General features: G+C 43.0%; 1 protein-coding gene across 1 annotated transcript in view; it reads right to left on the reverse strand.

The window, feature by feature from the left end:
* Positions 1-14,280, reverse strand: part of PLPPR4 (phospholipid phosphatase related 4) — a 108,045-nt gene that overhangs the window by 27,222 nt on the left and 66,543 nt on the right. The window contains exon 3 of the mRNA XM_069737679.1: positions 2,859-2,988. Within this exon, the coding sequence (XP_069593780.1) occupies positions 2,859-2,988 (130 nt within the window). The remainder of the gene's footprint in view (positions 1-2,858; positions 2,989-14,280) is intronic.

Genomic DNA, 14,280 nt, shown 5'->3' on the forward strand with positions numbered 1-14,280 from the left:
CCCCTAACAGGGTCATGAACATGAATACAACCCAGCCCAAGGTCCTGTCAACTCCTCTCATAACTTGTGTTTGCTATAATGTCAAAAAGAAAGCCAAAATAATCATTGGCGTTATAGAATGTCTCCCATTAGTAAAATAGGTTTATTGATCTTTAGGAAAGCCCCAATAATGGCAGCAAATTGGATAAAATAATAAAAAAATCTTGCAATGAACTTCAACCCCCCCTTCCCATCATTTACTGACAGTTCAGAGTTTCTTTGTAGACCTTTATTACTGGACTGTATGAATCACTTATTGCACTCAATGTGTCACCATGGAAGATAATCGCTGACCGGTAACAGTAATGCCATGCTGTGGGCAGTAATTTGTTGACATGGTCATGTGTCATATAATAAGAATTACTTCTACAAATGAGTCAACCAAGTCTGTAATCGTACTAAATAACTGTTGGTGTACAAGCAGCAGGGCTTTAAAATTAACGCGGCAATATTTTATTTTTACCCATACATGCAGCTATCATTGGGGTTTTCCAAAATCTCTTTAACCCCTTCAAAATACACATTTACAGCGCAGCAGGAAGTGCGTTCCCGCAAACCATCATACATATGTAGTGCGACAATCGTGCCGGCTCACTAGCATAGCAAAGCTGGTGAAATCACCACTGAGAGTTAGCTATACATCATAGCTGACAACCTGCAGTAACACGCACAATCGATACTAGTGCCAATTGTGGGGTTGAACCCCTCTGATACCTGTGTCAATAGCAACAGCTGCATTGATCTGCTAATAGAGAGATGGGGCTTCCCCTTTGCTCTGATTGGCACAACGCGATCGCGTCATGCTGATTGTCTCCATGATGATCCCAGGCTGAATAATGGCCGAGGTGTCGCTCAAGTACAAGTGACCTGTAAGGTCCTGCTGAAAGCAGGACCTGGCAACCTCCTGCTTGTGTCTACTTGACAAACTCTAATACCCTGCTATTAGTGATGAGTGAATATACTCGTTACTCGAGATTTCTAGAGCACGCTCGGGGGTCCTCCGAGTTTTTGTAAGTGCTCGGAGAATTAGTTTCCATCACCGCAGCTGAATGATTTACAGTTATTAGCCAGCATAAGTACATGTGGGGGTTGCCTGGTGGCTAGGGAATCCCCACATGTACTTATGCTGGCTAACAGATGTAAATCATTCAGCTGCGGTGATGAAAACTAAATCTCCGAGCACTTATAAATACTCAGAGGACACCCGAGCGTGCTCAGGAAATCTCGAGTAATGAGTATACTCGCTCATCACCACCTGCTATACAAAAGCATTGCAGAGTATTAGGCTAGTGATCAGACAACAGAAAGTGGGACTAAGTAAAAAAGTAAAAACAAAGTAAATTAAAGTAGGTAAAACTTTGAAAAAATAAAAAGGAAAATACCAAAAAAATGGAAAAATATTTTGCAGGTACAAAGGAAAAAAGTACACATTTGGCCTCATCGTGTCTGGAATGAAACACTCTATAAAACGGTCATATTATTTAACCCATTTGGTGAACACGATAAACATTTATGAATTTCTCTCTGCCACCCAAAAATAAAAAAGCGATCGAAACAAGTTATGTAGTGCAAAATGGTATGAAAACTTCAACTCAGCCAAAAAGATAAAAAAGTTATAGCTCTCAGACTATTGCAATGCAATAACAAATACTTTTTTGGTAAATCACTATTTTAGATTGCAAAAATTGCAAAGTATAAAAATGCTAACTTACCCTGGTGTCAATGTAATTGTACTAACCCGAAGAATAAAGTAGTCTTATAATGTTTACCTCATGATGAACAGCATAAAATGGTGTAAAAAAAGACAATTACTGAATTGCTTTTTATTTGTTCATTCTGTCTCTCATAATTTGGAATAAAGAGCAAATAAAAATGTTTTGTACCCTGAAATTGCACCAATAAAAACTTAATCTCCTCCCACAAAAACAAGACATTACTCAGATCTGTTATCTGTTATTGGAAAAATAGTAGATGTCCGTGTTCCTTGTCATTTAGAAGAGCTGGAAAAGTTACATGGCTCCCAAAAAAGCCAATCAAGTAAAATTCAGTCTTGAAAAGCCAAATAGCCACCTCTTCTGAAGTCCCAAGGGTGCCCATATCATGCGTAATATTAATTTCTATGGCACTGCTGCAGAGTTCTCTAGATCCAATCATTGATGATCTATCGACTGGATAATTCTTCAATATAAGTTTGGTGGGGTCTAATCAGCTTTCACTTATCAGCTGAGAACTGCTCTGGCAGGGTTGTCTCTACTGAGCGCTGTCGTATACCACATATAGGGTACTACAGTACTTGGGAGAAATAGTGTAACAATTTACAGGGTACTTTTTTATAGTCATGGTAAAGATTAAACATTTTGATTAAATCTACTTTATTGTAACAAATGTATTTCTTCATTTTCTCACATCCCAGTGGTAAAGAAATTGGTAATATATTTTTGGGATAAAAAAAATTATGGGATAAAAATATTTATTACACTCCCAGATGAATTTCCTGAGGAGTATAGTTTCTAAAATGGGGTCAGTAGTGGGGTTTTTTTCCTGTTCTAGTACATCAGTGGCATTGCAAGTGTCGCCCACAGATAAACCCAAATCCTATCGATCTAAAATTTACTACTATTATTAAGTACAATGTGTCACAAAAAAGCAATCTAAGAGTTACTGGGATATTTTGAAGCATTCCACAGTTATTACCACATAAAGTGACGCTGGTCAGAATTGCAAACTGTGGCCTGATCAGGAAGGTGAAAACAGGCTTTGGGATGAAGGGATTAAATGTGCAGGGATGTTGCAGGACAGACATTAAAAGATAATCGTACCTATAAACCTGACCGCTCTTCTTAGGAAAGAGTTGAAGTTGCATCCGCCAGCATTGATGTTTGCTTCTGCTCCAATCCCATGTTTCCTCTTTGAAAGACAACAGTAGAGAACACCTTCACCCACCATTATCTAAAAAAGAGAAAACATAATAAATTCACAGATCGTAAATGTTTAACATACATAAAATAGAACAATGAGTAAATGTGAAACTTTATTTACAATTGCCAAGTGCTCTAACAAGTTGTTTGTCTTTAGGGTGAATGTAAAATTCTATTGTTCAGTCTTGTGAATCATCTCAGTGCTGAATCAAAGAAATGTTCTTAAGGCCCCTTCACACTAAGCGACGCTGCAGTGATCCAGACAACGATCCGGATCGCTGCAGCGTCGCTGTTTGGTCGCTGGAGAGCTGTCACACAGACAGCTCTCCAGCGACCAACGATGCCGGTAACCAGGGTAAACATCGGGTTACTAAGCGCAGGGCCGCGCTTAGTAACCCGATGTTTACCCTGGATACCATCCTAAAAGTAAAAAAAACAAACGCTTCATACTTACCTTCCGCTGTCTGTCCCCGGTGCTCTGCTTCACTGTACTGGCTGTGAGCACAGCGGCCGGAAAGCAGAGCGGTGACGTCACCGCTCTGCTTTCCGGCTGGCCGGCGCTCACAGTGAGTGCAGGAAAGCAGAGCGCCGGGGACAGACAGCCGAAGGGAAGTATGAAGCGTTTGTTTTTTTTACTTTTAGGATGGTATCCAGGGTAAACATCGGGTTACTAAGCGCGGCCCTGCGCTTAGTAACCCGATGTTTACCCTGGTTACCAGCGAAGACATCGCTGAATCAACGTCACACACGCCGATTCAGTGATATCAGCGGGAGAGCCAGCGACCAAAGAAAGTTCTGGCCCTCTAGCCCCGACCAGCGACATCACAGCAGGATTCTGATCGCTGCTGCGTGTCACACTGAACGATATCGCTAGCGATGACGCTGCAACGTCACGGATCGCTAGCGATATCGTTTAGTGTGAAGGTACCTTTAGGATCATTGCAAATATATATATAAGATATTTGCTTCTGTTCCTATTAACCATGAAGAAGTGCTATTATTAAATGAAAACATGAAATCCAAAAGGTTAGGATGGGCAATCAATATCAGATCAATTGGGGTATTGCATGTCATTGTACTTTTGAACGACATCATTGGTTTTACCATGACATTTACTAGAAAATTGGAAAAAAATTCCAAGTGTGGTGAAATTGCAAAAAAGTACAATCCCATGCGTGTTTTTTATTTGGCTTTTCTGCTAGATTCACTAAATGCTAAAACTGACCTGCGATTATGATTCTCCAGGTTAGTACGAGTTCATTGACACCAAGCCTGTCTAGGTTATTTTTTATCTAAGTGGTGAAAAAAAATTCCAAACTTTGCTAAAAAAAAAAACTTGCGCCATTTTCCAATACCCGTAGCGTCTCCATTTTTCATGATCTGGGGTCTTGTGAGGGCTTATTTTTTGCATGCCGAGCTGACGTTTTTAGTGATACCATTTTAGGGCAGATACGTTCTTTTGATCACCCGTTATTGCATTTTAATGCAATGTCGCAGCGACCAAAAAACGTAATTTTGAAGTTTCGAATTGTTTTCTCGTTATGCCGTTTAGCGATCAGGTTAATCCTTTTTTTTATTATTGATAGATCGGGAGATTCTGAACACGGCGATACCAAATATGTGTATGTTTGATTTTATTTTTATTGTTTTATTTTTAATGGGGCGAAAGAGGGGTGATTTAAACTTTTATATTTTTTTATTTATTTCATATTTTTTTAAACTTTTTTTTACTTTTGCCATGCTTCAATAGCCTTCATGGGAGGCTAGAAGCTGGCACAACTCGATCGGCTCAGCTACATAGGAGCGATCATTAGATCGCTCCTATGCAGCTGAATTACAGGCTGCTATGAACGTCGACCACAGGGTGATGCTCACAGCAAACTGGCATCAGTAACCATAGAGGTCTCAAGGACCTCTATGGTTACTATCCTGATGCATCGCTGACCCCAGATCATGTGACGGGATCGGCGATGCGCGCATTTCCGGCCGCGCGGCTGGAAGCGGTTGCTAAATGCTACGCGGTTGTCAGCGTTTGACAGCGGCATTTAACTAGTTAATAGCTGCGGGTGGATCGCGATTCCACTCACCGCTATTGCACGGACATGTCAGCTGTTTAAAACAGCTGACATGTTGCTGCTTTGATGTGGGCTCACCGCCGGAGCCCGCATCAAAGCAGGGGATCTGACCTCGGACGTACTATACTGTCCGAGGTCAGAAAGGGGTTAAAAACATGTACCAGATTTCAGCTGATGCTGCAAGATCCTGTATACCAGCTAAAATGACATAAAAACGTTTAGCTCAAGGCTAAGAATATAGGCACTGCAATGTATCAAGAAATCATCATTTCACAAGGACATAGCTAAGCATCTTGAAGGACCTAGCTAAACTAGAGCCTTGTTGGTTCATTTGCATATGAGGCGATAAGTGGGAAGGCAGAAGTGATGTTGCAGCATGGACAGGTGAGCAGCAGCAGGGTGAGAATGCTGAAAGCACGTACACACTGCCTGCACTTTCAGCAGCAGCAGTTCTTACATATGTGGGTACTTTTTCAGGAAGCTCAGCACCACCAAGTTCAGTACATGCATCGGCCAAGGGATGTGTGTTAACTGGCTAGGCCCATAGCTGCTATGAGATTTCACGTGTTACCATAAACCAACAGGCCGGGCTTGAGGTTTACCAGTACCAACCACTCATCTGTCTGCTGTTTGATGAGGAGTTTCAGTACTGCCTGCTGTTGTTTCCAGCTGGCTTTGCTAAAGTTGGTAGTGCAGATCTTACTGTGACTGGATGAGGAGACAGTAGAGGAAGCGGATTAGATGGGATGGGAGCCTAGACAAAGAAACGTCCAGCAATCCTCGATGGTGGTGAGACATGGGCTAAAACGCCTTCTGCCTCTGTTACTGGGGCCACTATATTTACCCAGTGGGTAGTTAGGGAAATGTAACGTCCCTGGCCGTGTTTACTCATCCACGTATTGGTGGTTATGTGGACGTTGCCACTGATTGTGCTGCGTAGTGCACACCTACCCCTTATTTTGCTTGTATCATGTGTGTGCAGGGCAGGGATGGCATGCCCAGAAAATAGTGGTGACTGGGAAGAATGTACTGCAACATAGCCACTGCCAACAGTTTTTTAAAACTATCCATCTCCACCAGCTGGAATGGCAGCCTTTGAAATGCCAGTAACTTTGAAATGTTCTTTCTCTCGAGGGTTAGAGGGATGGAAAGCTAAACATTTCCATTGGACGGTGTGGAGATGCTCTTTGACATTCGTGGTAGTGGTGGTGCTGTCAGATAATCTCCTTGAGGGCAGGCAGGTGGCCCTGTTGATCGTGAGCAGGAGGAAGAGGTCGAGATCGCATCAGAAGAGGAATCAGGAGGAGGCTCAGATCTGTCATGCTTTTTAGGTGTGTACTCCACTGCACCTCGTGCTACGAATTCAGATGCCTTGTCATTCAGGTGGTGCTCAGGTTCAAGAGATTTATGCCTCACTTAAGGCTCTGATAGCACAGCGTGCAAACTACCCGTCACTTGTCATCAGCACATTACCTCAAGAAATTCCACTCCAGGGAGCTTTTTTGAGCTGGCTTTAGTGTGTGGATTTCAATTTTTTGGGGGCCTACAAATGGCACAGACACTGCTGCAGAGTACAATTATTTTTTAAACACACTGCTTACAAAAAAATGGCTGCAGAAGAGTAGAATTGTATTTTGGACCAAAAAATGGCAAACACATGGTTGCAGAGTAGAATTAAGCTTTAGACACACTACTAGTAAAAAAACGGTTGTAGAGTAGAATTATTTTTCAGGATCAAATATGTCAAAAACACCACTGCAGAGTAGAATTATTTTTTTTGGCACACTACTCGTGCAGACATAGTGGTAGAGAAAAATAATCTTTTTTTCCCACAAATGGCAAAGACACGGCTGCAGAGTAGAATTATTTTTTCAGATCAAAAATGGCAAAGACACAGCTGCAGAGTAAAATTATTTTTTTGGCACACTACTCGTACAGACACAGTGGTAGGGAAAGATCCTTTTCTAGGACCACAAATGCCAAATAGATGGCTGCAGAGTAGATTAAAAAACAAAACAAAAAAACACTAGTTGTATAGACACAGCAGTAGAGTAAATTTTTTTTTTGGCGCATAAATGGCATAGATGACTGCAGAATAGAATTGTTATTTAGATACCATTCGTACAGACATGGCTGCAGAAAACACAGAGGCTTTTTGGAACAGTACTCCCACAGGCAGGGGTGCAGAGTACTCACAGAGGCTTAAAGACACAGTACTTTCATAGGTGGGTAAGTTCTCCCAGTGAACTGCAGTGAGCTCACCTCTCACCTAAGGGAGGTCACCGCAGTTCAACTCGGCTGAGAATGCTGTCACAGTGATCGGAAGTAACTTCAATGACATCATCGCTAGTCACTGATGCTGCGCTTGCAGCAGCTCATTCATCAGTGGTTCTCAGCCTGGACGGTCGCATCTTGGTACCGTTAAGGTTGAAAACTATTTACTCCCAGATATGGATTACGGCATGTGACAGAACATCGGACAGGTGAGGGATATAGTTGATTTTTATTTTTGTTTTGTTACAGGAGACCAGGGATTCAAGAGAATGGGCGTTAGGTGAGTAAATTGTGTTTGTTAATTTTAAATAAAAATAGGAAAAGTGTCTTTTGTTTTTATTTCAAATAAAAGACTTTATCATTGCTTTGTCTTTATTTACAATACAACTATAGGATTAGTAATGGATATGTGTCTTATAGATGCCTCTTCATTACTAATCTGTGGGCTTGATGTCACCGGACAATACAAAGGTGACATCAGCCACACAAATATGAACCCCATTTGTCACCACTACAGGGAAAGTGGGAAGAGCCGGGCAAGGCACCAGAACTAGCACATCTAATAGATATGCCTTTTCTGGGCTGCAGTGGGCTGCTATTTTTAGACTTGGAGGGTCAATATCATGGCCCCTTACCAGCCTGAGAATACCAGCCACCAGCTGTCTACTTTAGCAAGGCTGGTTGTCAAAAAATTTGGGGGACCCCATGCAATTTGTTTAAAATTATGTATTTAGATAATTTAAAAAGCAGCGTGGGAGCCCTCAATTCTTGATAACCTTGTTAATGCTGACAGCAGAGGGTTGCAACCCCCAGCTGTCAGTTTTGCCTGGCTGTTTACCAAAAATACAGGGGAACCCACACCTTTTTTTAAAAATTATTTATTTAGAGCACAGGTGCCAGTTGATGAATACTCCCTTCAGCTGCTCCTGCTCTCGCTGCTATTAGCGGCAGCAGATGTCGGCTGATGGGAGCAGTAGTTCCATCAACCTGCGCCACTGACCAGAGGTAAACTTTATATCTCTGATCACAGTTCCAATATCTATTAATTAAATGTACTGTTAACCTTTAACTTGCCAAATATGGTTGTACTGTAAGATTGAATCAGGCCTCTACACAACTTTTTGCCAACCTTCCCTTTCTCAAGCTTTAGAGACCCCTGAAATATAACAGGTATGCGTGCCTACTTCCATCTTATAAGTCTCTGCACCAATGTTTTTGATAAGTGAATTTTCAGAAAATTGTTGTCTCACAACATATACAGTAAGTCTCAGCCTTATGTATTGAAAGTGAATCTGTCATTTTATTAATGCTGGCCAAACCACAGGCATCATAAATCAAAGCCTGGCTGTCATGGGAATACAGAGACAGATAGGGGCCAGAGGACCGCAGTGTCTAGTTTCATGCACTCCTGCACTGGTTAGAAGTACTTCACCAACACAACAGGTCAGGTTTTTTTTCCATGCTAGCAATGCAAGGGTTAATCTATTCAGTTGAAACTCCTGGAGCTTTTCTACTTGGATTGTCTCAGCTGTTTAGTGTTGGTCACTCCCTTTTGCTATATATGCTCATCTCTGGCACTAAATAATTGCCAGTGTTAGTTCTTACTGTCTGGTTCTGGAGTTGGAGGTGTAGTTCATGGTTGGAGTTAGCATTCTGAGATTGTTGCTTTGAGTTTTGTCTGTGTGCACATCCTCATCCTCCCCTATTTGGTTTCTCCTTCCTTTAACTCCCCTGTTTTCCACTCTGTTGTTTGGTGTGAGCATTATGTATGGTTGGTATTTTCATTTATCCCTGTCCGTCTTCCCTTGTTTGTCTGGTTAGTGTGTTCCTATACACTTCAGTTTCCCAATACCCAGGGTGAGAGAGGGGATAGACCAGTATAAATATAGGCGCATAACGAGGCAAGAGAACCCAGTGTCTCCACCTTCAGAAGTAATGCTTGGGACAGGGATAGTTCAGGGCACCCCTAGTTCTAGGGACCTTGTTAGCGCCCGAAGTCCCAAAACCTTCATGACATTGGCTGCACAATTACAGTGCTTTAGAGAAAATATAGTTTGAAGGGCTAGCTGGAGCCTACAAGGAGAGGGACGACTAGACTGGCAGCCACTCCCTGCCAGCTTCTTATATATATACTAGATGGCAGCCCGATTCTAAAGAATCGGGAGTCTAGAATCCATATATACTTTAATTATTCAAATGTAAGAATAATACAATTAATAAATAATAGTAAGAAAGAACAAAAATAATAGGCAGTATATGGAGAAAACACCAAACAAAAGTTCAAAATTGGTGTGAAAATGTCACTGAACCACTTCACAACTAAATATATATAGTTTTGGTAAATGGTATTATCATTTTTTTGACGAAATTCGGCAGGAGCTTGAAGAGCAACGTCACTGGGCCCGCCTCCACGCAGTAGAAACTTGCTGTGAGGTAAAAATTCAAAAATCACACCAAAATGGCGGGCGGAGTGTGTCACAGTACGGCACGTTTCTGATTGGTCGCTCGCAGCAGGCGGCAACCAATCAGACACTGGACACTGTTGACGTCACTTATCTCCGGACATTAGCTCCGGACATTAGCTCTCCGGACATTAGCTCCGGACATTAGCTCCGGACATTATCTCCGCACATTAGCTCCGGACATTAGCTCCGGACATTAGCTCCGGACATTATCTCCGCACATTAGCTCCAGACATTAGCTCCGGACATTAGCTCCGGACAAAGCCACGGAAGTTGGCACAAATTGCAGGAAGTAGTATTCTAGGCAATTAATCTCCGGACATTAGCTCCGGACATTAGCTCCGGACATTAGCTCCGGACAAAGCCACGGAAGTTGGCACAAATTGCAGGAAGTAGTATTCTAGGCAATTATATATTAGATATATATATATATATATGTGTGTGTATATATCTAAATATATATATATATATATATATATACTGTGTATATATATATATATATGTGAGCAGAACAGTTGCATTGCAGCAAAACAGCAAAGCATGAGTCATCTATTCTGCAGCTCCAACTCTCGTTACTCCCACACTGCCTGCAGCCATTTCCATAGCTGTTATTATGCAATAATTACCACTGACTAACATACCTGACAACATTTCAGTACATGTACAAGGACACTTTTAACTGTCCAGGCATCTTTATCACAAGAATTACAGTCTAATTTAGTACAGTGAGATACACCTACACACGACATTTTCAGTGGTGCATTTGCTTTGCTTGAGAATATGTAGACTTACATTCAGCATATGACAACTAAACCTATGAAAACTTCAAGCAACCCAAACAAATAATATTGAATGTAAAGCTCTGGTTGTCAGCTACATGAACTAATTTGTCACATAATATTATGAGCATAGCTGATTTGGCCCACCAGAGAGAGTAGCAGATGATCCTCTGGAGAGTCCAGGCTCTCACACAGCACGATAACAAGAATCTAGGAAGACATGATATTGGAGCCATTCACTTCCCACTAGGGTTTTTTTCACATTGGATCATTTAAATTAGGTGTTTTATATGCCTATATGTGCAATACATCCTACAGTGATTATAATTGATATAAAAAATGCAGACAATCTGCAGAGAAAACCGCAATGAAAACCGCAATTAAAACCGCACAAAAAACGCACTAAAACCGCACCAAAACCGCACCTGCGTTTTCTGCCACGAGCTGCGGATTTAGTACAGAAAAATCCGCAGGAAAATCTGCAACGTGTGCACATACCCTAAGAATGGCTTCATATGTAAGTGTTACTCACCTGTTATGACCTGGTGGTAAGGACAACAATGGACCTGATGGTTAAGAGCACCCGGAAAGACCTGATAGCCACAAAACACAGAACAAGCTCTGGGAAGTGGGAACTCTGCTGACCGCAATCCCTAAGCCTATCACACACACTAAAAATAGCCGTGGATTGCTCCTAACGCTCCCTATGCAACTCGACACAGCCTCAGAAACTAGCTAGCCCTTAAGAGGAAAAATAAGCCTACCTTGCCTCAGAGAAATTCCCCAAAGGAAAAGGCAGCCCCCACATATATTGACTGTGAGCAAGATGAAATCACAAACACAGAGATGAAATAGATCTAGCAAAGAGAGGCCCGACTTACTGAACAGACAGAGGATAGGAAAGGTCACTTTGCGGTCAGCACAAAAACCTACAAAAGCCACGCAGAAAGTGCAGGGAAAAAAAAACCCTTCCGCACCGACTCACGGTGCGGGGGGCGCCCCTCTGCGTCCCAGAGCTTCCAGCAAGCAAGGCAATATTTAACAATAGCAAGCTGGACAGAAAAAATAGCAAACAAGCAAAATAGCAAAGAGGAACTTAGCTTCTGCTGGGGTAACAGGTAACCAGTACGATCCAGGAGCAAACTAGAGCCATAGTACAACATTGACAGCTGGCATCTAGCAATGATCCAATAGGAGTTAAATAGAGTAGCCAGCTAACGAATTAAGCTCGTCACCTGTAGAAGGAAACTCAGAAACACCCACAGCCACCAGAGAAAGTCCATGGACAGAACCAGCCGAAGTACCATTCCTGACCACAGGAGGGAGCTCAACAACAGAATTCACAACAGTACCCCCCCTTGAGGAGGGGTCACCGAACCCTCACCAGAGCCCCCAGGCCGACCAGGATGAGCCAAATGAAAGGCACGAACGAGATCGGCAGCATGAACATCAGAGGCAAAAACCCAGGAATTATCTTCCTGACCATAACCCTTCCACTTGACCAGGTACTGAAGTTTCCGTCTCGAAATACGAGAATCCAAAATCTTCTCCACCACATACTCCAACTCCCCCTCAACCAACACCGAGGCAGGAGGATCAACAGATGGAACCACAGGCGCCACGTATCTCCGCAACAACGACCTATGGAACACATTATGGATGGCAAAAGAAGCTGGAAGGGCCAAACGAAATGACACAGGATTGAGAACCTCAGAAATCTTATACGGACCAATGAAACGAGGCTTAAATTTAGGAGAGGAAACCTTCATAGGAACATAACGAGACGACAACCAAACCAAATCCCCAACACGAAGTCAAGGGACCCACACAGCGCCGGCGGTTAGCGAAACGTTGAGCCTTCTCCTGGGACAATGGCAAATTGTCCACCACATGAGTCCAAATCTGCTGCAACCTATCCACCACAGTATCTACACCAGGACAGTCCGAAGACTCAACCTGCCCTGAAGAGAAACGAGGGTGGAAACCAGAATTGCAGAAGAACGGCGAAACCAAAGTAGCCGAGCTGGCCCGATTATTAAGGGCGAACTCAGCCAAAGGCAAAAAGGACACCCAATCATCCTGATCAGCAGAAACAAAGCATCTCAGATATGTCTCCAAAGTCTGGTTAGTTCGTTCGGTTTGGCCATTTGTCTGAGGATGAAAAGCCGAGGAAAAAGACAAATCAATGCCCATCCTAGCACAAAAGGAACGCCAAAACCTCGCAACAAACTGGGAACCTCTGTCCGAAATGATGTTCTCCAGAATGCCATGTAAACGAACCACATGCTGGAAAAACAATGGCACCAAATCAGAGGAGGAAGGTAATTTAGACAAGGGTACCAAATGGACCATCTTAGAAAAGCGATCACAAACCACCCAAATGACCGACATCTTTTGAGAGACAGGGAGATCCGAAATAAAATCCATAGAAATATGCGTCCAGGGCCTCTTCGGGACCGGCAAGGGCAAAAGCAACCCACTGGCACGAGAACAGCAGGGCTTAGCCCGAGCACAAGTCCCACAGGACTGCACAAAAGAACGCACATCCCGTGACAAAGACGGCCACCAAAAGGATCTAGCCACCAAATCTCTGGTACCAAAGATCCCAGGATGACCAGCCAACACTGAACAATGAATCTCAGAGATAACTCTACTAGTCCATTTATCAGGGACAAACAGTTTCTCTGCTGGGCACCGGTCAGGTCTATCAGCCTGAAATTTTTGCAGCACCCGCCGCAAATCAGGGGAGATGGCAGACAAAATTACCCCCTCTTTGAGAATACCTGCCGGCTCAGGAACACCCGGAGAGTCAGGCACAAAACTCCTTGACAGGGCATCAGCCTTCACATTCTTAGAGCCTGGAAGGTACGAAACCACAAAATCAAAACGGGAGAAAAATAGCGACCATCGAGCCTGTCTCGGATTCAACCGCTTGGCAGACTCAAGATAAGTCAAATTCTTGTGATCTGTCAAGACCACCACGCGATGCTTGGTTCCTTCAAGCCAATGACGCCACTCCTCGAATGCCCACTTCATGGCCAACAACTCCCGATTACCAACATCATAATTGCGCTCAGCAGGCAAAAACTTTCTAGAAAAGAAAGCACATGGCTTCATCACCGAGCCATCAGAACTCCTTTGTGACAAAACAGCCCCTGCTCCAATCTCAGAAGCATCCACCTCAACCTGAAACGGGAGCGAAACATCTGGCTGGCACAACACAGGGGCAGAAGAAAAACGACGCTTCAATTCCTGAAAAGCTTCCACAGTCGCAGAAGACCAATTGACCACATCAGCACCCTTCTTGGTCAAATCAGTCAACGGTTTAGCAACACTAGAAAAATTAGTGATGAAGCGACGATAAAAATTAGCAAAGCCCAGAAATTTCTGCAGGCTCTTCACAGATGTCGGCTGAGTCCAATCGTAAATGGCCTGGACTTTAACAGGGTCCATCTCGATAGTAGAAGGGGAAAAAATGAATCCCAAAAACGAAACCTTCTGAACTCCAAAGAGACACTTAGACCCCTTTACAAACAAGGAATTTGCACGAAGGACCTGGAACACCATTCTGACCTGTTTCACATGAGACTCCCAATCATCCGAAAAGACCAAAATATCATCCAAATACACAATCAGGAATTTATCCAGGTACTCTCGGAAGATGTCATGCATAAAGGACTGAAATACTGATGGAGCATTGGAAAGCCCGAATGGCATAACCAGGTACTCAAAA

Source organism: Ranitomeya imitator, chromosome 8 (genome assembly GCF_032444005.1).
Source record: "Ranitomeya imitator isolate aRanImi1 chromosome 8, aRanImi1.pri, whole genome shotgun sequence".
NCBI classification, from domain to species: Eukaryota; Metazoa; Chordata; class Amphibia; order Anura; family Dendrobatidae; genus Ranitomeya; species Ranitomeya imitator.